A 25,303-nucleotide genomic window follows, 5' to 3' on the forward strand; every position below is an offset into this window, starting at 1 on the left:
GCGTCAAGCTGTCTTAAACCTAGGCTTCTTACCCTCTCTGAAATTGTGTTGTGTATAGAAGTATTGTATGTCATTGTGTATAATTGTTTTGTTCTGCAAATATTGGCCAGGACTCCCTAGGAGAAGAGTTATTGTAACTCAGTGAGATTCCTCCTGGTTGAATAAATGTTAAATAAAAATAAATATATAAAACAGATGATGCATCTGAAATAAACATAATTTAAAAACAAAATACTAAAATAGGCTAAAACAAACAAAAATGGACTAACAAACAAGCAAAAAAGCCCAGACACTGCAGTATTGAAATTCTGTAATAAAGTCATTTTTTTCAGGTAAGAAGAGCCTGCTTTATTGTCAAATCTGTGATACGTGCGGGACATACACAGGATTGAAATTACGTTACTCTCAGACTCCATAGTGCAGCGGTAAACATTTACTTAAAATTAACATTAACTAAAACAGTAAAAAAAGGAATAGTACAATAGTAAAGGTAAGTACAATAGTAAAGATAAAAAATATAGCTGAGTTGTTTATATATATAATAAAATAAATAGAGGTCTCTGAAATTTACATTCAAGTAAGTGGCGTATGCAGCAGTAAGTAAACATACTGTATGTGCAAAGTGAATGTATGAGGAATCTGGTGTAATTACGATTAAAGTGAACGTATGCAATGAATTAGAAATATAATGTGCAAATGTAACAGGAGTGCAAATTGAAGAAAGAGCAGGGAGTGAGTTGATCCTCCTGACTGGTGGACTGGTGCCAGGGGGATCTGCCTCCTGAACTGTCATGAGATCACAACAGATCCTGGACCTGTAGGAGGAGCCAAGACACAAAATGGCAGTGAGATATCAATACTCCCAGCTGAACTACTCTCTGGACTACACCTGGTTGCAGCATGTGGATAAGACAACAGGGCGAAGATAAGATTTTCTATGGGGCAGTGTGAAGTGTGATGGCAGCTGCAGCGTGAGAAGGCAAACTGCTCTACAGACGCTCTACCTGGCTCAGAGAGGCTGAAACTTGGAGGACGCGGCTCTGTGTCTCTCGGCGCCGGGCAGGGCTGCTCTGGCAGAAGGCACAACCGAGGTCTTTTTGGACCATCCCGGAGGCCGTGGCGCTCTATTCTATAAGGAGATGTGAGACAGTGATCAACGACTGCGGCCTGTCGACAGAGCCGGAGGGGAGGGAGAAGCAGAGCGCGTGGGACTCACCCGGTGGGATGACCATGGCCAGCGACTTGGGCAGGGTGGCGGCGTTTTCCACAAAGGTGGGCAGGCGCCTGGGGCTGAGCGGGCTGCAGGTGTCCGAGTCCCGCACGGTCACACAGCTGTTGACGTCCACCCGGTTGTTCACGCCGCAGCTAGGGAGGAGTGTTTAAATCCACAAAGTGAGCAAACAGAAGGGTGACCGTTTCAACACAGAGCTCAGAGGCACAGGAGGCGGAGCAAAGGAGTTCGCGGGGAGGGCACCTGGTGGGCAGGATCTTGGCATTGTCCTTGCCCTCGGTGTCGCTGGAGATGGTGATTATTCTGACAGCGGGGTGGAGTGTGTCCGAGATGACGATGGGCTGAGATGGGTGCGTGGCAGAGGACACACACACAACCAACAAACAGGTCACATGTACTTAATGGCAAGACCCTTCAAACATAGCTGAAAAGCACATTTCCGGTGAGTAATTTCTTATCTGAACACCTGCAGTGTTTAATGTGAGCTGTAGGTTTGGGGATACTGGTGCAACACACGACAAGCTTGTGCTGGCAGGCCCACCTGGCTGTGTTGGTCGGGCTGGCTGCTGAAGGTGACTGGGAGGTTGGAGTTGGTGCTGGCCCCCGCCCCCAGCCACGCCCCCACTGCCGAACAGGCCTCTGCTGCCGTCGAAGCCCGTGGACCTCCGCTTACAGATCTCCATGTTCTGGAAGCAAGACTTTACACTGCAAAGTGAGAGAGACAGAGAGTGAGACAGACAACGAGAGTGACACACAGAGTCAGTGAGACAGAAAGAGGTGAGTTACAGCACTGTGCTACAGCAAGTTACAATAAGATGGCGTTCCTTAAAAAGAGCTCTTTGGGGTTTTCTTCCATTTGCATGCAACTTTAGTGTGCTTCCAGTTGGAATTCTTAGCTCCTTGTCTGAATACATTTTACACGAAAGAAGCAAATTATGGAGCGCCCAGCCCTGCATAATGATCGACACGCAAACCATCCTGCCCGCGTCGGAGCTGGAACACAGGCTGGACTGTGTGAGACGGAGGGACGGTCCTGTACACACTCACTGTGCACTGTGAGGGTAGTGAGAGAGGTGAGCCATGGTGACGAATGGGTGTTTGAGAGTCTCCAATGGCGTGATCCGTTTCCCTGCGTCCAGCGTCAGCATCTTTTTAAGCAGGTTGATGAACTCCCACCGGTCAGCCTTCTCCACCTGAACGTCTGTGCCTTCCAGAATGGGCATGTTGACCTGCATGGGAGACGAACGGGTAGGTCATATTATGTGCCAGCAGACGGCGGCGATGTGCCTAAGACGCTGTTTCAGCAGCAACATTGCCGTGTGTTCCTCTGCATTTCACAGGCGCTGTTGAGACTTACATACACTTCTTATTATGACAGCACGAACCCTTGAACTCAAAACCAAGACCTTGCTCTACATGCTCCACCAGCAGCATGCGCTTTGTTCTTCATTTGCATGTCACAGCAGTGATGCAAACGTGCAATAAGGTGTACAAGAGCACAAATAACCTGCTTCATGTCATCGAGACGGTCGAAAATGTATCTCCTGGTCTCTTGGGACTTGACGCCAAGCTCCACCTCATGCTCTAAAGGCGTCTGGGGAACATAGAAGGAGAAAAAACGTTCAGGTGTACTGTCAGGTGCCATTACAGATCTCTTATGAACCGAACACATGGCACAAGAAGGATGGGGGACCTTGAGTCCCCACAGATGGTAGCTGGAGCCAGAGCCCCTGTGGAAGAAGCATCTGGTCTTGGTTCCCGCACTCAGGAGGTTCTCTGCTGGAAGGCCCTGCGTCTGGGAGATGTACCGGATCTGCGGCGACAGCGTACAGGAGGGATGATTTTATGGTATGATGGGATGACTTTATTTTATGTTCATATATTGATCCTGAAGACGAGCTAGCAAAGACAACTACTCTATCCAAACCCTACATGTCCCTACAGCCACAAAGCCACCATGGGTCTGCACCTCTAACACAGTAAGGGCTTCGCTTTCCTAAAACACCTTGCACCAGTCAACCCTGTTGTACTGGGAGCTTCACCTGGACCCATCTTAGAATTCCACTGTCATGCAAACCTGAGATTTTTTTCCCACTGCAAGACAGTATTTCTAGCACTACTGTAAAGAGCTCTTATTAGATTACCAATTATAGCCAGCAAACACATCTCAGGCCTAAAGGGCCCACAGATCACACTCTCAACACATTTGAGTTAATTGTTTTGTTGGTTCCCCAAAAATCATTCATAGTCTCTTCCTTGCCAGTCATTACAGAACAGCTAGCAAGCTGCATAGTTAGAATAAAGGTGGCGATCACTGTTAGCAACTCCACTCTTCTCCCAAACAAGATTTACATCTTTATTACACAGCGAGGAAGTTCTGGAAAGGAGGTGGGAAAGCAGACTCTAAATCAGCACTGTTCTTCGATGCTTCGTGAATAAAGACAGAAGCCTGAGAAAGGCGAGGTTCGGGTCCGAGGCCCGTGGGCTGACCTGATCGTATTCAGATGCTCCAGGATACAGGGGACAGCCCAGGAAGAGCTCGGCGATGACACAGCCCAGGGACCACATATCGATGGCCTCGCAGAACGGGAGACCCAGGATGATCTCGGGCGATCTGGACCAAAAAGACAAAAACGTCCATCATCACGTTTAGCATGATACTGTGGTTTGTGGTGATTCAAAGGTACTCACTTTAACACAGAGTGATGAATTAATGTGTGAAAATGTAAAAGCTTTAAGAAGTATTTTTTTTACTACCTGAAATATTCTTTTGGTAAATTGGTAGCACAATACTGGCCTGTGCATTACCCATCTACTACTGTAGTGTAACCTGACACTGACACTACACTGACACACTGACACTACATACTGATGTGCTGTTCTCCACTACGTAAATACAGAACAACACTGCCATGGTGTAACTACAATGGAGCAGTGCAGGTACCCTGTACTGATATTACTAAAGCCTGAAGCATAAAACCAACCAAAAAAATATTTTTATGTGTGCTGAGAGCATCTTAACTTCTCAGGCACTGAAGATATTAAGATATTCTTTGGTGTTTGGATAAATGACAACACTTACATGATCCAGTTAAAAATACATCACTTATAAATCAAATGGCAATCAAACGCGTTGCAGTTCATCGTAATGCTCATCACAATCTTAATGTGCAGCCGTGTCACCATAGCCATCCACAACGGGCAGTTCACCTCTCAAGCACACTCGAGCGGAAGCGATTCCCGCAACCATGCATCTGTTTCCAATATGCCTTAGGCCGCGCCACTCACCGGTAGTATCTGGTCTGCAGGTAGGAGGAGCACACGGCCTTGGAGACGCGGGTGGCGGAGCCGAAGTCGATGACCTTGACCCGGTACGGCTGCCTGACGGGGTCCACCAGCATGATGTTGTCAGGCTTGAGGTCGGTGTGGATCAGGCCCAGACTCTTCAGCTTCAGGAGCGCCATGGCCAACTGCTGCACTATGGGCCGGATGCACTTCAGCGGCAGCGGGCTGTGCTTGACGAAGTCCTGCAAGCTCTGCCCCAGCATCTCAAACACCAGGCATAAGTGGTTCCTGTGCTGGAAGCACTCGTACGAGCGAACAATGTTGAACTCGTCTACGTTCTCCTTGTTGAGACGGCTCAGGATGCTCATCTGAGCAGATGGGGGAAGATGGGACAGGCGTTAATTTATGTGGGCACAGCATTCAAGGGCTAATATGCTACGTAACTTCAATAGCATCAGCCCAGTTACTGCATGGCTCCCTTCAGACATTTACTTTTGCTATATTTGGCAGATGCTCTTTTCCAGAGGGAAATGACCCCTGATCAGTGGCGGCTGGTGCACAAATAATTGAGGGGGGTGTAAACAAATTAAAAACAAATAAAGCAGTCTTATTGCCCTTTATTTATTTGAACATGAATTTTGCCCTAACGTTCTTCAAGTGAATGCTTTGTGAGAAGATTATTTTGTAAAGATAAAACTGAATTTTCTCTCATTTTGTATGAGCTGCTGCTCCAGCCTGCTGATATTCAACATGAACCGAGTTACGTTGGAGGTTCGCGCGAGGTGGGCGGAGTCTCGCCCTACGATCACTCGCGAAAGTATAAACCAGCTTTAACGAACCGCAGCTAACTGACACTACCAACAAGAGTGGGTGTGTCCAACAAGAGTGGGTGTGTCTGAAACCGACCAATTAAACTGCAGCCTCAGATCAGTGCTTGGCAAAAGTTTATGCCTCTCCATGCACTCTCATTAGACCGGTGCCCCGCACACAGGAAGTGTGCACAATGTAAGCAATTAAATACAATTATGTGTTTACACTTTTAATAAATTCAAACATGGCAATTAGACACACAGTGTCACTAAATAATTTCCTCACTATCGCAGTTTATAATGAACTCATTTTAATATCGGAACAATATTAAGGGGGCGGCGCCCCAGCGCCCCATATTGACCAGCCGCCACTGCCCCTGATTACAAATTGCAGTGTTAGCCAATATCAGCCTATTACATCTTATTAGAGCAGGAACAAAGCAACATCACAATCAGGGCTACAATTGTGTAACGCGGGAGTACAGGGAGGTACTCGACGTGTGAAAAGAGAAACAATATAAGCCGTGAGAGCACGGTAAAACAATAAACAAAACTTCAGACAGCTGAAACGGATCATTGCTGATTACGTCCCGCAACTCCTGATGGTAGAGGGAGTGGCAGCCGAGCCAGCCCTGACACATGGATTCTCAAAACCTCTTTTAAATCTACCATAATTTCCCCACCTCGATCAGGCCCTGGTGGGCATAGGCAGGGTGATTTTTCAGGATCTTGATGGCGACAGATTGACTGGTGCCGCGCTTCCAGCACTTGGCCACCTGGCCAAAAGTCCCGCGGCCAAGGAACTCCAGCACCTCGTATCTGTTGGAGGCAGAGCAGAGGACCTCGTGCTGCACTAGACGGTAGTCGTCCATGCTGAGGAAACTGCTGCTTGTAGCCATGGAGTCAAAGTACGCCATGGACCAGGTGGTACAGATTTAACCAATCCGAATATCTTATTTAGTTATCAGAACAAACTTTTTGAATAAAAAGCAGAAGAAAACGACACGGAATTCATTCGTAGTCGACCGTAAATGTTGTTCTGTTTGCACACACTATGACAACGCGTAATGTAAACTAGCGGTTTCCATGGAAGCTCAATTCGAATTCTACGATTGTGACGTGGTAACAGGCACCACAACGCGCTACGCAGCGCTGCTTTATTAGCATATAAGATCAAATATAAGGTCGATTAATTTCAAAACAATACACAAAACAACAGCACTGTTTTAAATGTGCGTGTTTGGGTAGCCAGCTACAGTTTTGCTTTTTCTCTAATTCGCTCGCTAGCTATTACCTAACCACCCCCCCCCAAACGATCACGTTGGCGTATTAATATGTAGTTAAGATATATGCTCGTTTGGGTAGGATTTAATCCAGTAGCTCTACCTTACCTAACAAACTAGCAATATTTTATTTAATGGTAGTTTATTTTCAAAGCACACAATCTTAACGTCTTAATGCACTCTCGAGTTTACCGCTGGAATTACAAGAGGTTGATACATTTCTTATGTATTTGTAACTTATATATTTGTAACGTTATATAAGCGAACCATTCAGTCAAATAGCTATTTGTTGCGAAACGAAACACAGTTCATTTCAAGCATCTTCAAATGCTTTAGCCAATATCCAACACTTTTTTTTTAATCTGAAAAAGCAACATTAAAATGAAAGTATTTCCAAGTATTTCAAGCAGTCGTACGAACCCTAAAATTGGGTCTGTCCACTACAAACTCCTTTATGCTTTTAATTCTTCAGCCGAACGCTTGGTGAAGGGGGTTGTATAGAAGGATAAACTGATAGCACATGTACATCTCAGAGACTCTGCTGGATGTAACACAGTTCGTCTGGAATACGTATTTAAGAGCGCGTGCTCATCGCCAACACGTCTCTGATAGTCTGTGGTGGATCGTGAAAGACATTCAGCAGCTGCATTACAGACCTACCTGGCTGCGTCATGATCGCGCCTGCGTCTCGGAGACGCTTATGAGATCTCTCCTAGACTATTTAATACGGCGTTTATTCATCTGTGTTGTGTTTGCATATCTATTTACAATAGTAATGATGTGTAACGCTATATACGGTCATATATAGGTCATACCCCTCCCCTCCTGTAGGGGGTGAGAAAAAGATAGGGAGAGAAGGGACCGTGATGTGGTCAGAATGATGGAAGAATAAAAAGTTAGTAGACTGGAAACTTGATCTCGAATTTATTTGATACCCAAACATAACAAATTGGCGACGAGGATGAGCGCTTCGGTACCCAGCCCGCTGCCGTTTCTTTCTCACGTGGGTGAGCCGCCGATACCGTTCGTTACATGGCGGAAAATGTTTGATAACTACATGCTAGTTATAAACGCTACCGGAGATGCATGGCCGGATGCGAGACGACGTGCCGTTTTGCTTCATTGTTTGGGTTCTGAGGGACAACGGTTGTTCTACACTTTGCCAGAACAAGGTACGACTTTTGATGAAGCTATGGCTGCGCTTGAGAAACACTTTGTGCCGAAAGTTAACGTGGTTGCTTGCAGACACACGTTCAGACAACGTGTGCAACGGGCGGAGGAAACCGTGTCTCAGTATGTTGCAGCGCTGCGAGCGTTAGCAGCACCATGTTCGTTTGGGCAAATGGAGAGTGAGATGATAAGAGACCAGTTAATCTCTAACGCTTATCTCAGTACGGTAAGAGACAAGTTATTACTGGAGGATGATCTCACACTGGACAAAGCTCAAACGATCGCGTGCCAGATAGAGTCAGCAACGAAAGATGCTACATTGCTCTCATCGGCGAAACCAGTCACTACTGCATTAGTACAGGCTGTGGGTGCTACACAGGCTTGTTCTAGAAGGAAGCAAGGACTATGTTCAGGGAAATCCCTACCACGGAAACAGCAAGACCACAGAAAAAATACAAAAACTGACCATCAGCCACGTAAATGCTTCAGATGTGGATCGGGTAGGCACCTGGCGAATGACAAAAACTGTCCAGCTGCTTCAGTAAAATGCAACAACTGCGGGAAAAAGGGACATTTCGCCAAGGTCTGTAAATCTGCTGTACACGAAGTGAGGGAGGTGGTCATTCCAGAGCTAGCTGTGCTCTATGTAGGTGATGTTAAACATGTGGCAGCAACATATAATAAGATCACATGCACTGCTAATATAGAAGCACCTTCAGGAAACTCCCATGCTCTAACATTAATTGTTGATACTGGAGCTTCTGTGTCAATTCTTCCAGAAAGCTTATACAAACAGTACTTTGCTAATTGCACACTCAAGGAACCTGAAGTGAAATTACTCACTTACGCTAGACAGGAGTTACCAGTGATTGGCTGTCTACCAGCTGTAGTTGACATCAAAGGTCAAAATCACAAAATTTCAACTTCATTCTACATTGTGAAAAGTGGATCACCATTATTAGGCTTAGATCTAATCAAAGCACTAAATGTCAACATTGTTGGGGGCAAAGTTGAGGATATTGAAGACCACATTGTGAATACGCCACCGGTGGCCAAGCGAAAATCTACAGTATATAATCTTGACTCTGCCCCGTCTTCCACATTTGAATGTGTGAGAGGCTTCATCCACAAGGTACAAGTGGACAAATCAGTGCAACCTGTCCGCCAAAAGTTAAGGCGTTTACCACTGAGTGTACGCAAAGAGGTGTCGGTAGAGCTAAAACGATTACTTCAGGAGGGCATAATTGAACGCATAGATGCATCTGAATGGGTGAGTCCCCTTGTGGTCGCAAGGAAACGGAAAGGGGGTCTCCGACTCTGCGTTGACCTACGCGAACCAAATAAAAGTGTGATTATGGACTGTTACCCTCTTCCTCATATGGAGGATTTATTTGCTGAACTGGCAGGTGCTACATATTACAGCCAGATTGATCTGAGTTCAGCTTACCATCAGCTACCTCTACACCTCGAAAGCCGCAAGCTAACTGCTTTCATAACACATGATGGACTATTCCAATTTACACGTGTTCCTTTTGGCCTCGCATCAGCTCCATCTGCTTTTCAAAAAATGATGGAAACAATCCTGAAGGATCTTCCAGGTGTACAGAACTATCTAGATGATATTATAGTCTATGGCTCTTCAAAGGAAGTTCATGATGGGAATCTGCAAATGGTTCTACAACGTCTCAAAAATGCTGGCCTTCGGATTAATTCTGACAAAAGCTCGTTTAGTCAAACAAGCATTACGTTCCTAGGACACGTCATTTCTAAAGAGGGTTTACGCCCAAGTTCAGACCATCTAACTGCTATTGCTGATGCTCCGGTTCCCAAAGACATGGCAGCACTACGTTCCTTCCTGGGTTTAACATCCTGGTTCAGTAGATTTCTGTCTAATTATGCTACTCTAGTGGAACCACTGCGAGAGCTTCTCAGGGCAAACACACAAGCCGGGCTACAGTGGAATGAGGAAGCAGAGGAAAGCTTCAACAATCTGAAATCAATGCTTCTGAAAAGTCCTGCACTTTCCATCTACAACCCCAAATTACCAACTTTCGTTACCACAGATGCCTCAGATTATGGCTTAGGAGCTGTGCTAACGCAGCTGCATGACGATAGTAGTGAACGCATTGTTGCATTTGCTTCACGCACATTGTCGACTGCGGAGAGGAAGTACTCCACCACTGAAAAAGAGGCTCTAGCTTGTGTCTGGGCAGTGGAGCGATGGAGAACTTATGTGTGGGGACAGAGGTTCACGTTACGTACCGACCACCAAGCTCTTACAACTCTCCTCAATACCAAAGGTATGAATAGGGCTGGTATGAGGATTGCAAGATGGTCAGCAAGACTCATGTGTTTTCAGTACGATGTGCAGTACCGCCCTGGTAGCCTCAATGTCATGGCTGATGCTCTCTCACGTGTTCCTCTCAACCACTCCAGCGTAGAAGGGGAGTTGGAACACGATTTGTTCACAGAGATAGCAGAGATCTCACCACTCCTAGCGGCACTTCCCATGGCTGACTTCAAGGCGGAATGTGAAGATTGTCCTGAATTATCACAAGTACGGAAGGTCGTTCACTCAAGATGGCCAAAAGTGAAAAAAGCTCTTCCAAGTGAGCTACAGCCATACTTCTTGGTGCGACATGAACTGGCTGTGGACACGCCATTGATCTTTCGAGGTACACGCCTGGTTGTACCTAAAGCCCTCAGAGACAGAATTGTGCACTTGGCGCACGAAGGTCATCAAGGGGTTGTTCGCACAAAGCAGCGCCTTAGAGAACTTTACTGGTGGCCGCGCATGGATGGACTAATACATGAGGTCATTTCGTCTTGCACAGTTTGTCAGTCATGTGACAAAACAGCCCATGCTGCTCCTGCACCAATGCAGCCTGTTGAATTTCCAGAAGGCCCGTTCCAGCATGTGGCTGTCGATATCGTGGGTCCGTTTGAACGTGGGGCTAATGACTGTAGATTTGCTATCACCCTGGTAGATTATTTCAGTAAATGGCCAGAAGTAGGTTTTTCGACAAATGCGAATACTGACACTGTCATTGCATTCCTGACTTCTATTTTTGCACGTGAAGGAAACCCTTGTGTCATTACTACAGACAATGGTTCACAGTTCGCGTCCTCTGTTTTTGCTGAGTTTTTGAGGGAACGGAACATCAAACACATTAGAGCGAGTGTTTACCATCCGCAGGCCAACGGTTCTGTGGAACGCTTTAACAGAGTTCTCAAGGACTGTATTCAAGCGGCGCAGATAACCCAACTACCATGGAAGCCTGCAGTGACTAACATGCTCCACAATTACCGAGCCACAGCTCATGCGACGACTGGTCAATCTCCTTTTCAACTTCTGAGAGGCAGGCCCATGCGAACGAAATTACACGTCCTACCACCAGCGGTAGATGAAGAGAGGTATGCTCGGGTCGCTGCCAGGGTGGCCTTACGACAGTCCAAGAGTAAGCGTTACACTGACAAGAGAAGAGGTGCACGACCTCCGAACCTCAAAGTGGGCGACAAGGTGCGAGTACGGAAGCCTTTTCATGTGGGAAAAGGAGAGCGGCAATACACTGAGCCCTTGTCTGTGCAACAGCAGACTGGATTAAGCACTTTTATACTGAGTGATGGTAGACGGTGGAATGCTTCACGTCTTTCTCGCTGCCCCGAGAACGCGGTGAGGTCATCAGAAGATGCTATAACGGAAGAAACTGTTACAGAGACTCTGAAAAGAGACAACACTCAGAGAGTGAGACAACCACCAACTTGGACTAAAGACTATGTGCTGACATAGTACCATTAAGAAGATATGTAAAGGGTGTAGGCGGATCGCTGCCCTGAAAAAAAAAAGAGTTTGTCATTACTAAAAGCTTTAGTGAATGTTTCTGAATATGCTTATTGATAGGTTCAGTTATAACCGTTCTTATAGTGTATTAACATTCTTCAGTGAGTGGGTTCTACAAGAGCTATTTGTTCACAGTTATTACTTTGATTGTACAAGCCAGGAAAAGTTATGCCTGAGGTTTTCATGTTCTATGCAGTAGGTCATTACGGGAACGAAGCTCATAATGACATGGTAAATCTTTTATGAGTAACAGGGGAGATGTTGTGTTTGCATATCTATTTACAATAGTAATGATGTGTAACGCTATATACGGTCATGCAATACCCCTCCCCTCCTGTAGGGGGTGAGAAAAAGATAGGGAGAGAAGGGACCGTGATGTGGTCAGAATGATGGAAGAATAAAAAGTTAGTAGACTGGAAACTTGATCTCGAATTTATTTGATACCCAAACATAACAATCTGCAGTACGTCTTTTAAACGGCAGGCTTGGATGCCAAAATGACGTTCATACGCTGCATTCCAGACTTATATGTACAGTAGGCCTATAGCTAAAATGCAGCATCTGAACGTACCTGAATGCAGGGTTGCCAACTCTCACGCATTGAGCGTGAGACACACACATTTGACCGTTTTCACACGCTCTCACGCCACACTTACGATATCTCACGCCGAAAAAAAATATCCAGTTTATTTACCCCAGATCCACATATATGATTCAATACGTTACTAGTTCGCTAGCTCTGGCGCCATCCACCGGAATCTGTGTCCATTTTATGTTCGCCACCCCCCCCCCCCCCCAGCTTATAAAACTTTCGTTCGCCCCCCCCCCCCCCCCCCCCCCGCTCAACAAAATACACTCGCCACCGGCTCCAGGTTAAAATCTCACTCCAAGCGAACGTCAAAAGTTGGCAACCCTGTGAATGTGGCATTTAAAATCAAACCAGATTGAATTACATTTAAAGCTAGATTTTATATTCTTCTTCCTCCCTAAGTTAAAGCTACGAAATACACAAGCAGCGCGATCGTATGAGCCACTAAGAAGCCTAAAGACTCAAACAGAAATATACACTGGAAAATTATGCTTTAATATTTTATGTAATTAATTAATATTATTAATATTATTACCACAAAACAAAATTAAGTGAAAGGGATTTTCAGTTAACATGTTTATTTAACAGAAAATCAACAATATGCAACAAACGTGTAATTAACAAATTAAAGATGAGCGTCTTGCTGGTGCCAGGTGGAGGTAGTCTTTTAGGCATTTTTCAGCCTCTGTTTTCATGGGAGCGGGTAGCGCTGGGTTCTTCACTGCGGCAGCTGTGTGTCAAAATGTAGAATATTATTACTATTGTGGTAGGGCTGTACTGTTTGCGAGCTTTAATCTGTGAATGGAGTTGTCCGATGGTAATTTAATTCTATTTAAAATATTCTACAATTTTAATTATAGCCATCACGTGATCCGGCAGCGAGGTTAAATGGCCCAGGTGCGCGCGTGTGTGACGTCTGTTTTCTGGTCTCCAGGAGTGTGTTTGAATATAGCGTATCACGGCTGAAAGTTCAAGGTGCTTGGATGTGGTAGATCTAAGCTATCTATTCGAACGGAAACCGGTCTCCAGCCGGATTATTAGTGAGTGGCTGCAGTAGACACCTTGAGCATCATTTCGGTCACATAGAAGTCCGCTTCTGTCCGGACGATCGGTAGGTAGCTCTTTAACCATTGTGACTGGCTTATACGCGTTGAGCGTAGCATCCCGATGCTAATATGCAGATTTGTTTCACATTTCGGGAGTTCCGGGGACCAGTCGACTACACTGTCCGGAGCAGGTGAAGCGCAGTGGAGTAGCGTCGTACCTGGACCACCAACAGGCCAAGCGCGCACCTTTCACAGGTGTTTTAATTGGTAGGCTGTCTGTGTGTGTTTTCTCAAATGGGATACTTGTATTGTTCGTGTAAGGATACCTTACGTTCGTAGTGTTTGTTTTTTTTAGAGAAAATAATGCAATTTTCTTCTCTTGTGTAGAGGACCAAGGCTGGGCTCGTGCAGGCCACTGTTTTTCCACCATTGTATTTATACGTGAATATCTAGAGTAGGAGGAACTATTTGGATCCGCTTGAGTAGCATTGGTTTTTTTAAAATAAACATTTTTCTTAATTGTTTTTTTGTGTGTACTAATACTCGGCTGTTATCCACGGGCGTGCGGCATCAGATTACAATACCCTGTTGTCAGTTATTGGTGTTTTTATTGCCCAGCTGTGCGTGTTCTAAGTTATATGAAGCCTGCAACTTATGCTAGCTTTGGTTTTTCTTGGGTTTGAGTGTTTTACATGGGTTTTACTGTGTTAGGTTTATTTTGGCTTTAAGCTTTCGTGTTGTGATATTTTCTTGTGTATGCACAGCTAGTGCAGTATGTTCATATAGCGACATCATAGGCAAAGCAATCTTATTGACCATTACTGACGAGAAAGCGGTGAATTTATCTGATTGCCCACGCGCCGGTGTATAAATACTGGCTTTATGTACCTTTTTAGTTTGATGTTTTATGTCTTATCATAATATTTTAATACTTGTTACTAAATAAAATCTTTTGACGTGTGGAACAGCTTGCCTACTCATTTATTTGGGTATCTGTGGTGTGGGAATCTAACCCCCGGTCACACTATTCTTGTTAAAGAGGCATAAGGGCTACACATTTATCAGTTATATTACCCTGAATACATTAAGTAAACTGCATGTAAGAAATAAATCATCTAATGTATCTGTTATTAGGCTAGGCTTAAGGTATTAGGTTACAAGCATAGTAAGTAATTGGAGGAGGAGTAGTATTTTCCAAAATATACAAAGGTGTTGTTATTTACCGGTCATTTTGCCGTAAAACTTTAAAAACCACATGACCTATAAGAGTCCGTAAATGCTATGCGCTTCATGCTAAAGCTAAAAATGTAACATGTAAGTCGTTCCAATATACTCACCAATAACAAGCTGTCCACAGGCTGTCTATTTTAATACTCGCTTGTGTCCCCTGCCACACCAGTTAAGGCTTTTTGCCAGGTTTGGGGTGAAGATCTTGCTGGAGATCCACCATATCGTTCTCTTTATTGTGTGGCCTCCACTTAGTGACAGCATGTTGGTCTGAAATAAAGCACAATAAAAATAGAAATGGATAAACAGCAATCTCACTGCACCAACTGCACCTTCATAACATATGTCCTAGGAAATGTACATTCTGTTTTGCATTTTGTAATCAGGGTTCTTATTTAAAATCAGTTCCTATCTTATTCATTGTATTGACTTAAAGTAAGTGATTAGAACGTTTTTGACTAATAATATAAAACTGTATACAGTCTTGGCTAAAATATTTGCACTTCTTTTTAGAAAATATTTAGATGCAATATTGACAGATTGGTGAACCTCTACCCATCTCTGGAGAGAGAGAGAGAGAGAGAGAGAGATAGATAGATAGATAGATAGATAAAGAGAGGGAGAGAGAGAGAGAGATAGATAGTCAAGTCAAATTTATTTATATAGTGCATTTTACAAAACATGTTGTCACAAAGCAGCTTTACAATCATATGGGTCAAGATCCCTAATGAGCAAGCCAAAGGCAACAGTGGCGAGGAAAAACATGATGGTGGAGATTAGGAAGAAACCTCGGGAGGACCAAGACTCTAAAGAGAACCCATCCTCCACTGGGCGGCCCTTTAGCACAAGTCCATATTTGTGGAGATAGAGAGTTGGTGGTAGCTAGATTTGATTTACAGTTTTTCTCAATCGATTTGGTACATTTCTTTCATCATGATTTTCAAAACAGTTGCAAAGCACATAATTCACTCAAAATTCTTTGTTTTTGCTTCAAAAGCAAATATTTAGGTAAGTCAATTTGTCAGTGCCATCAGAGTATCTAGTCTGTGTGCCATTGCCTATGAACAAGGCAGTCAAAATAATTAGTCATGTTGTCAGTGCAACTATAAGTCAAAGTCAAATTTATTTATATAACGCTTTTCACAACACATGTTGTCACAAAGCAGCTTTACAGGATTTACATGGTTAACAATACTATGGGTCCATATCCCTAATGAGCAAGCCAAAGGCGACAGTGGTGAGAAAAAACTCCCTATGATGGTGGGGAATAGGAAGAAACCTCGGGAGGACCAAGACTCAAAAGGGAACCCATCCATTGGGCGGCCCGTTACACTCACAAGTCACAGTCAGTGCAGACTGTAAGTACATTCTGATGGAAACTAGCTAAGCTTTTGATTTCAAGAATGCTGCACATGCTGTGGTATATCAAATGAAACAATACATTTTACACACAAAATACAAAGTTACACAGAACACAAAGTTACACATGACTGTATGTGGGAGACTGATAGAAAGAAATTGGGCTGGAATCAATTTTGTACAGCAATATTGTTTGACTGTATTGTTTGCACTGCAATTTGTTGACAAAAACAAATCTGATTGAAATTCAGAAAAGACAGACAGCTGACTGGAAAAACTGCAAAATTAGAAGAAACTTATTCTACACATTCAAAACAACCTGAGCACATACAGCCTCCAGAGAATATACACATTTCTGAATTTACATACATTTTCTCTATGAAATGTTTGAACAATTGAACACAGACACAGTTGTTCTTCCAATATTCAGCTGCACCCAGTGACCAGCTTCAGCCATTGTAAAACCATGACTTACATGTACAACATGGTCCACAATTGTTGCCCTTATTTCACTGTTTTGTCCCCTCAGCCTTACACCACACAGTCTTACTCCTCTTCTTGGCTGTTCACCCTGCACATGGCCTTGTGTTTCCATTATGAGACTGTGATACTGCAGTGTTTAGCCTCTATAAATGTTTGCCAATTACAGTAAAGGTTCATGAGACGCACCTCTGACCTGTAGTTGAGACCATTGGTTGATCTAAACCTTCACAAATTCCCTTTTTTACTGTATCTGAATGTTCACCTGCGAATAATTTAATCAAGTTAGGAAAAAATTACCAAAATGTAACGACAAAAAAAAGAAGTAAAATGATGCCTTAGAGATTATGACGACATGTTCAGCACTTTTGCATCTAATGACCCAGGCGTTGGGTCTAAATGTTTTGGAGAGTAAGACAATACGTACAACACATTTTGATAAACATGACATAAGCAATAATGTATTTGTTCTGTCCCGCACACTTGCAGCGGGATTTGTTAGTTTGTTTAATCCCAGTTGGTGAACATTTTAATTCTCTTTTGCGCCACAAGGGGGCAGCCTTGCTAAATTTGTGCTCCTGTTTTTGCTTAAATCGCGCCATCTAACGGTTAGTGGCTATAAGCAGCAAGGAGATTAGGAAACAGCCATTCGAGCACAAAAAATCCAACTAGAGATAGAAGGGCACCAAATTACCTAGGTGACTACGTAACTGAAGACGAGGATAGTGATGGAATGCATATCACAGTAGACTACTGCTGTAGAGCAGTGTGTGGCATTCCACAGACTTATGATGAAGCAATGCAATCAGACAATTCAAAAGAATGGAGAAAAGCAATGGATGAAGAAATCCAATCTCTAAATGAGAACAAAACCTTCACCCCGACAACACTAGCAGTGGGCAAGAAACCCGTGGGGGGTAGGTGGGTTTACGCAATCAAGTCTGGTGTAGATGGGAATGACCAATACAAGGCTCGATTTACCGCTAAGGGCTACAGCCAGAAAATGGGAGTAGACTATGGGGAAACGTTTTCACCAACAGCAGACCTAACGAGTAATAAGAGTTGTGTTACAAAAGGCAGTACAGGAAAATTTACTGGTCCACCAGATGGATGTGAAAACGGCGTTCTTACAGTATATAAGCTGGAGAAATCACTTTATGGACTCAAACAGTCTGGACGAAATTGGAATAGGGTTTTACATAATTGTTTAACAGAAAATGGATTCACACAAAACCAAGCTGACCATTGTGTATATTCTCAAGAGCCAAAAGAAGGGAAAGTGATCATAATTTTATGGTTCTATGATCTAATCATCGCTGCAAGGGATGGAAATTAATTGAAAAGAGTGAAAGGGATGCTTGCACAGCAATTCAAGATGAAGGATTTGGGGCAACTCAAGCATTTTCTTGGTATACATTTTGATTTTTCTGGTGGGTGTATTAAGATGTCACAAGAAAAGTACACGAACAAAACTCTACAGCGTTTTAACATGTCAGAATGTAGGGTAAGAGAAACTCCTTGTGAGCAAAAGCTTGAATACAGTGATGATGCAGTTAAAATGACAGACATCAGAATGTACAGAGAGGCCGTGGGCAGTCTGATATACCTGACAACCTGCACTAGGCCTGATCTGAGTTTTGTGGTGAGCAGGCTGTCACAGTACCTAGCTGAGCCTACACAGGAGCAATGGGTCACTGTGAAACATGTCCTGCGATACCTTAAAGTTACATCAAACAAAGGTTTAACCTTTAGGAGAAACAACACTGAGAATCTTGGTATACAAGCCTACAGCGATGCAGACTGGGCGGCTGATACCAGTGATCGCCGCAGTACAACAGGATACTGTGTGAGCCTAAGTGAGAACAGCGCACTTATTTCATGGAAGACGAAGAAGCAACCTACTGTTGCACTTTCCACATGCGAAGCAGAGTATATGGCACTTGCTTCTACTGTTCAAGAGTGTCTTTACCTAGAACAATTACTGGGGAATATGGAAAGTTACAAATACACACAAACAATAATACATGAGGACAATCAGGGGACAATGGCATATGTGCACGCTGTTAAGTGACGTAATTTCTGCTAAAAGTTTAGGATGGTTGTTGACATCCGGTAGCCATTGAAAGCGTACACTGTGCTAGCTATTCACCTCACCAGTCTTGTAACGAGCATATTTACCGTTATTTACTTGGAAGTTTCCTTCATCTCCTGTCCGTTTACGTGTCCTAAACATGACAGTTAAACAAAAAAAAGTATCGTTTCAACAACGTACAGACAGCAGGTCCAACCACCACTGCTGTGTACCATTGTGCACAGCATCGACAAGGTGTAATTCCTACCTGAGCTTCCACACCTTTCCAAAGGACTCAGAACTGCAGAAACAATGGATCAGGAGAGATCATTTTATTATCACGAGTACTTCCCGTGTGTGTTTGCGATATTTTATCGCTGCTCGAACCTCCCAATCCTACTGGACGACGACGACTGCGACCTGGAGCTTTTCCTGTGCTATTTCAATGGAATAACTATACTATTCCAACTCCACGACCTGGAGTATGGGAAAGAACAGAGCGTCCACCCAACACTGATCTAACAGAGATGCAGACTGACCATGATGATGATGATGACCCCTTACCGTGTCATGAACATGACTACTGCGTCAGTAATGAGCCTGCTGCGCTTGATCTCTCCCTCAATGAAAATGAAGAGCTACGCGAGGAGATACCAAGGCTCCGAAAACAAATCGAAGACTTAACTGTCAGCAGCAAGTTCTGTTTGGAGCGGTTTTCTGCCTCTGATGATGACATACGATTCTTTACCAGGTAAATAAAAAATATGGCAGGACACAGTACACGGATGGGCCTTCTCTGGTGTCTGAAATACATTGTGAATGAATTAGCCATTATATAACTTTATATATAACTTTTATATTCCACAGATTTGCAAGCCATGCACACCTGATGGGCTTTTGGAAGCAAATAGAGCCAGCCACCCACATCATACGGGTTACAAGAGCACAGACTGTTGAGAAGACTGATCAGGTCCCTCACTCTGCCAGTGCAACGGTAAATGTTTTCGTCTTGTCCATACAAAGCATGTTATGTCATCATTTTCAAATTAATCTTTACATCAAAAGAAGTTTTGATAGTCATAATGTAATATGACAATAGGATAATGTATTTTTTCCCCAGGTTCTTCAACCAATTGATGAGTTTTTTCTCTTCATGAACTACCTGTCATTGGGACTGATGCAAAAGGATTTGGCCCACAGATTTAGAATACATCGGTCAACTGTTAGTCGTATTATTAACACCTGGGCCAACCTCCTTTATACTGTATTGGGAGCTGTTTCTATTTGGTTAGATGTGGACACTGTGAAAACTCACCTCCCAGATGTGTTTCAGGACTACGCTGACACTCAAATAATTTTAGATTGCACAGAACTGAGATGTCAAACTCCAAATTCCCTTCTCCTCCAGAGTGAAGTGTTTTCCACTTATAAATCACACTGTACATTCAAAGGGTTGATTGGGATAGCCCCTCATGGCGCAGTGACCTTTGTGTCTTCTCTTTATCAAGGTGCTATCAGTGATAAAGAGATCTTAAAGCAGTCTGGCATTGTGGCCCTCCTTGACCCATCTATGGCCATCATGGTGGACAAGGGTTTCCTTGTTGAAGACTGCGTTCCATGCAAAGTCCACATACCCACGTTTCTGTCAAAGAGAGCTCAACTGTCTAGGTCAGAGATCAGAACGTCACAGTCCATTGCAAGACTGAGAGTCCATGTTGAGCGTGTGATTCGCAGAGTCAAAGAACATAAAATATTCAGCACAGTGATCACCCTTTCAATCACAGGGAGCATAAACCAAATTTTTTACTGTTGCCTGTCTTTTGGTGAATTATCAAAATGGCCCCTTGGTAAAAGCCTGGGCAAACAATGGCTAATCTCAATCCAGAATTAGACAGATGATGTAATATGAATCATGGTGATTTATTATTATTTTATATTTTCTCCAACCTTAAAATGATCCCTTTAAGGTCAGGGGTCGGCAAGCCGCGGCTCCAGAGCCGCATGCAGCTCAGCTTTTGAATAGAATTAATGAGTATTTAATTAACGTATAATATTTTTGAGACTTAAAAAATGTTCGGATGGAATTTCACAAATGTCCAGTATTTAGTTTCGGTTCGCTTGAGTGACATGTCATCGTCACTGAAATAAATTTCCAATTATTTTGCTTTTGTGGCTCCGAGTCAAAAAGCTTGCCGACCCCTGCTTTAGGTCATGCTAGTCTGTAAATATTGGCTGCAATGTTAAGGTTTAGTGCAATATGATAAATAGTATAAAATGCTTTCACTTTTATATGTAAAATTGACAACACAATACAACATTATGTATTTCTTAACTTTTACTGTATTTGTAAAAATGAAATGAATACAATAGTAATACAATTGACAGAATAATTTGAAATTGTTTTAATTGTTCATGAGTTCATTATGATTTTCTATTGCTTGGGCATAGAGGGGTATTTTGGCATGTAAGTGTTAAAGAAAAACATGTCACACCTCCTTTTCACCTCTTCTAATACACTGCTATCTCTGTAAACTCGCTGCACAAAAATATCATCATGGGCACAGATAACTAAATCACACCACTGCATACCAGTAATCAATAACTGGCCCTGGATTTGCCAATAATAACAATGGCTCTCCTTCAATCTGTGTAGGCCTTGTGCCACTTTGAGGAATTTGCAGTCTACATAGCTTTGTGCATTTGGGCACTTAATTTCAACAAGCCCAAATGATGGACGCTCAAGTGGTTCAAGTTCAAGTTTTTCAGAACTGCATAGTCCTTTAAGGCCCCCGTTTCCATTTCAAGTCCCCTCTTCATGTGTGCTGTTTGTCGTGTCCCTCGGATTATCCTTTCTGCCAGGCTTTCTGCAGCACCTGGACCTCTAACGTGGCTCACCTCTCTGAAATGTGAGGCAGTCACTCTTTCTCTCCTAAGTGAATGCCACTCAGGTGTAGCACTTTGGGATCTTGTTGCCTCCTCAATAAGGTGTGACTGTGACAAGGTCACAGAAAGTGAGCTTAGGTGTAGCTGTTCTTGGTGTGTTGGCACAAATGAATATTCAGGTGGGCTTAGATGGTAACATTCTAGTGGCAGACTCGGGAATGGGGGTGCATCCTCATGTATGACAACACTGTCAGATGGAGGTGGTGGTTGTTGATAGGACAATACACTGCCAACTTGTACCTTCCCAAAGATGGAGTCCACAAGTGGCTTGTCAGGCGAGATGTTCATTGTGCAGATGAGTGGAAGAGAATCTGCTTTCATTCCAGCGTAGACTGGTCCAGGATTGAGGGTGGCCCGGTGTGGGAGCTCACCGCTGTAGCCCTTGAAAAGTGTACTAAAAGAAGAGTGAATAACATTTATTTTTACACATTGTAATCTGTTCACCAGCACAACTGATTGGGAATCACATATCACATGTCATCTGAAGTACAACGAGGCTAAATTAAATTTTGAAGAGAACAGGGTCTTATCAGATGATCAAAAGCATTTATTTTTTTACCACACACTGTAATCTGCCTATTAAATTTGGTACTACATACCTAACTCCACTGGCTGTAGTAGCACCTGGTTTTGGCTTTAGGACAACCATGGCATCCACGGGTCCAGGCTTCACCCCCTATTAATTTAAAAGATGGTGTTAGTAAAGTGACTGTGATACAGTAACTAACATTAAATAATGAAATAAGACAAACCATTGTTGGTGGTTTATGCCACTTCTGTTCTGTCTGTGTGCATGAAAGGACAGGAGGCACGACAGACATGCCAGATTCAGAATAATGAGCAGTCTGGAAAAGCAATGCAACCAAGTGGTTGCAGATTCCGCAACCAGCAACACAAGAGCAGTTGCTGTTAATGAGCACAACTGGCATTGAATCACGTAATGTCATCTGAAATACACAAGAGGCAAAATGTAATATCTTGAAAAGAAGACTTCAGCAATGTCAATAGGCGCAATTTCTGTCCCATCATGTTGTTAGTGGTGAATGTCACTTGTCTATTGTCTCATGTAACGTTTGTGCTGTTTTGCATCACTCTTAAAACACTTGGCTATACTGTCGTTCTATTCTACAGTGTTGTGCATGGTTCAATCTACTAGTTCACTGAGCAACTATAAACTATAAAATATATTTTAGATTTAAACTTCATTTTCACTCCAGATGAAATGCTTACACATAGGAGTGAAACAGGCCTACTTATATTTATATTATTTTGTTGTTTCCACCACCAACAACAGAACAGTGCAGGTTTTACTTCAACTGCTTCTTGAAGAGTGTTATCAGAATATGTTAATAGGTGTAAGTGTTGAAGCCATATGTTAATAAAGAAGATAAAAGTTTTGAAAGACAGATTGGCAGATTTTAGAAAATGCAGTTTGAAGAATAGCTGAGGTGGACTATATTCTGCTTTTGAGTCATAGAGGTAGATAACAATAGCTCGAACTGTAAAATAAACTCCCATTTGTTTACTATAGGCAAAACAGACTGCTAATGATTCCCACTCAGCTACTCTGCATTTGGCTACCATTGTAAGCTTTGAAAACCAATGCCTATGGCTATCACAGCTTACGTGAAGTAAGAGCAAGGATAAAAGATTGAACTTGTGTTGAACTAACTTTTGAACTTGTTCAACAGAACTTTGAACGTGACACTGAACAGAACTCGTGTCATTTTAACCAGTCCTGCTCTCAGCTGGTGTGGCGTATCTGTTTTCTTCATAGATCTGTAGCAGTGAGCCCTCACTGTTATCTCGTTAGCCTTACTTTTGCCTGATACTTCCATCAGAAATACAAACATGTTTTTAAAAGGCATTTCTAGTACTAGGACAGGTCGGTTCGTTACTAAAAACAACATCACTTCATTAGACTGCCACCTCAGGCTAGCTAGCTAACTAGCGTCAGCCACTTACCTTCAAAATTGCAGAGGTAGGATGAAACGTAGAACTTGAAACCCTTTTCAAGTTTACTCTGTGGCGTTGTACTTGATGCTCTGACAATACGACGCACATCGTTGACGGTAAACTTCGGAAACTCCAACAGGCACCTTGTGAATTTCATAGACTCGGCCATAAACATCTGCACTTCCGCATACCAACCGGAAATATGGTACCATCCTTACACCAAACGACGAAGTGGTGCGTGCACCTAAGCCATTAAAAAATAATAAATAATAAAAATTGAGACGACATTACAGCTTTAAAAACGCAATAAACCAATAACATATGTACTAGATAAGCAAAAATAAGGTACCAACAAAATAAGGTTCACAGCTCCGTGTTCCTCGGGAGCGGAATATGTAAACAACGCGAGTGGAAACTATCTAACGGTGGTACGCTAACGACAGCTAGCGTCGCCACAGCGGGCTACAGTTAAGCTCGCCCATTAAGACGGAAGATATGATTAGTCAATTTAGCTGTCATTTGAAACTGGTATTGAGCTGAATTATAACTGCGTGGCCCTCTGTAAACGAACAGCGGGCATCACAGTTAGCTCGTTAGTTTCCTGTTTACTTTCTAGAAACGTCAGAGGGCGTAATATGGCGACTTCAAGCTGATTGGTTTAGTAGCCTCAATATGCAAAATAGTAACGCATTCTGGTAGCGAAATCTTATTTTGCACAGGGAAAAAATAAAATAACGTTTGAACAGTTAATGTAGAACTAAAATATATGTAATATAGAACTATTCTGTTTCCTAATATATATTTAGGTTAATATATTTTTTGGCATACCGTCATCGAGACATATATTAATTTATAGTGCTATATATATTGTACAAATGGCCAACGTTAAATGTGTTGTTAGGAAGCACTAGATGTTGCGCTCCCTTGGAAAGGAATCGTATGGTAATGGCATGCGATTGAAGGGTTGAAGGGCTCCTAGTGACCTGCAACCGATTTTTTTTACAACCTTTAGCACCACCTGACACAGTGCTCTCCTATTTTGTCCGCCTAAGCATGAAAGCCTCATATTGGACCTTTGGGTTTACCCTAAGGTGTTTAACAAGATTTCTTGTGTTGCCACAACTCCTTATAGTTTTTTTTTTTACACAAATCACAAACAGCATCTTGGCTCTTTGTGGGGCTGAAATAGCTCCACACATGACTTCTCTTGCGTTCCGCCATAGCGTACGTACAGCGCCCTAGTACACTGAGTGAGCGTCTGTGTGTGTGTGTGTGTGTGTGTGTGTGTGTGAGCGTGCCGCAGTACTTACGCATTATGCACTGACCCAGGCGGAAGAAAAAGTAGTTCCCACCAACCGCATATCATTTAGACAAGATCTCAATATTTTTGTTACTTCCACAGTGTTCCTGTTAGTGCTTTGCATTACCTCAAATGACTGAAGTATCAAAAGTATGGATATTCTGATTTGAAAATCGATTTTACAACATAAAGACCTGGTATCGATGGAATGGATATTTCAGTATCGATCCGCGCATCACTAACTAGAGCTGCGTCAACAAGCCTAATTACAGGATTAGGGCTGCATGTATGAACATCACACACTGACAGAGGTGGGTAGAGTATTCAACAATTTTACTCAAGTTAAAATACTGTTACTTGAACCAAATGTTACTCAAGTAAAAGTAAAAGTATGCATCCAAAAATTTACTTGAGTAAAAGTAAAAAAGCACTTTGATAAAAAGCTACTCAAGTAGTGAGTAAATGCATGAGTACTGTCTCATGTCAATAAATTACATCATGGGAAATTGAATTACTGGAAACTGACTTTTAATGATAACAAAAATAATTTATTATAAAAAAAATATAATATATAAAATGTATTTATTATAAATAATTTGTATTTTAGTTTGTTCCTAATTATTAGACCTGTGTAACTTTATATCCTGAGAGTAGGCGGTATCCAACTAGAGATAGAAGGGCACCAAATTACCTAGGTGACTACGTAACTGAAG

General features: G+C 42.9%; 2 protein-coding genes and 1 pseudogene across 3 annotated transcripts in view; all 3 read right to left on the reverse strand.

Annotated features, from left to right (window-relative positions):
* The window catches only part of LOC143501972 (uncharacterized), a 55,329-nt gene extending 31,561 nt beyond the window's left edge, over nucleotides 1–23,768 (reverse strand). The window contains exon 1 of the mRNA XM_076995143.1: nucleotides 23,640–23,768. The gene's annotated coding sequence lies outside the window, so the exon portion shown is untranslated. The remainder of the gene's footprint in view (nucleotides 1–23,639) is intronic.
* LOC143501974 (homeodomain-interacting protein kinase 2-like) lies at nucleotides 790–6,242 on the reverse strand (annotated as a pseudogene).
* On the reverse strand, nucleotides 20,824–24,688 carry LOC143501969 (uncharacterized). 2 transcript variants are annotated; one of them, XM_076995141.1, is made up of 5 exons: nucleotides 24,601–24,688; nucleotides 23,300–23,534; nucleotides 22,087–22,281; nucleotides 21,934–22,010; nucleotides 20,824–21,728 (listed from the first exon to the last, which is right to left on the reverse strand). In XM_076995141.1, the coding sequence occupies exons 2-5, from the start codon at nucleotides 23,396–23,398 to the stop codon at nucleotides 21,074–21,076; spliced, it is 1,026 nt and encodes a 341-aa protein (XP_076851256.1). In that variant the 5' UTR covers nucleotides 23,399–23,534; nucleotides 24,601–24,688; the 3' UTR covers nucleotides 20,824–21,073. The 2 variants fall into 2 exon arrangements, with proteins under 2 accessions (XP_076851256.1, XP_076851255.1); XM_076995140.1 differs by lacking the exon at nucleotides 24,601–24,688 and adding an exon at nucleotides 23,644–23,763.
* Nucleotides 24,689–25,303: the final 615 nt, after the last annotated feature.

The sequence above is a fragment of the Brachyhypopomus gauderio genome, unplaced genomic scaffold (assembly GCF_052324685.1).
Source record: "Brachyhypopomus gauderio isolate BG-103 unplaced genomic scaffold, BGAUD_0.2 sc183, whole genome shotgun sequence".
In the NCBI taxonomy this organism is placed as follows: Eukaryota; Metazoa; Chordata; class Actinopteri; order Gymnotiformes; family Hypopomidae; genus Brachyhypopomus; species Brachyhypopomus gauderio.

Excerpts from the sequence above, each read along its gene's own strand:
- LOC143501969 (XM_076995141.1), bottom strand. The coding sequence starts at position 23,398 with ATGTGCGTCGTATTGTCAGAGCATCAAGTACAACGCCACAGAGTAAAC. Across the intron at positions 22,011-22,086 it reads GGCATAAACCACCAACAATG|GGGGTGAAGCCTGGACCCGT; the intron begins GTTTGTCTTATT and ends TTAAATTAATAG. Across the intron at positions 21,729-21,933 it reads ACTACAGCCAGTGGAGTTAG|TACACTTTTCAAGGGCTACA; the intron begins GTATGTAGTACC and ends CTCTTCTTTTAG.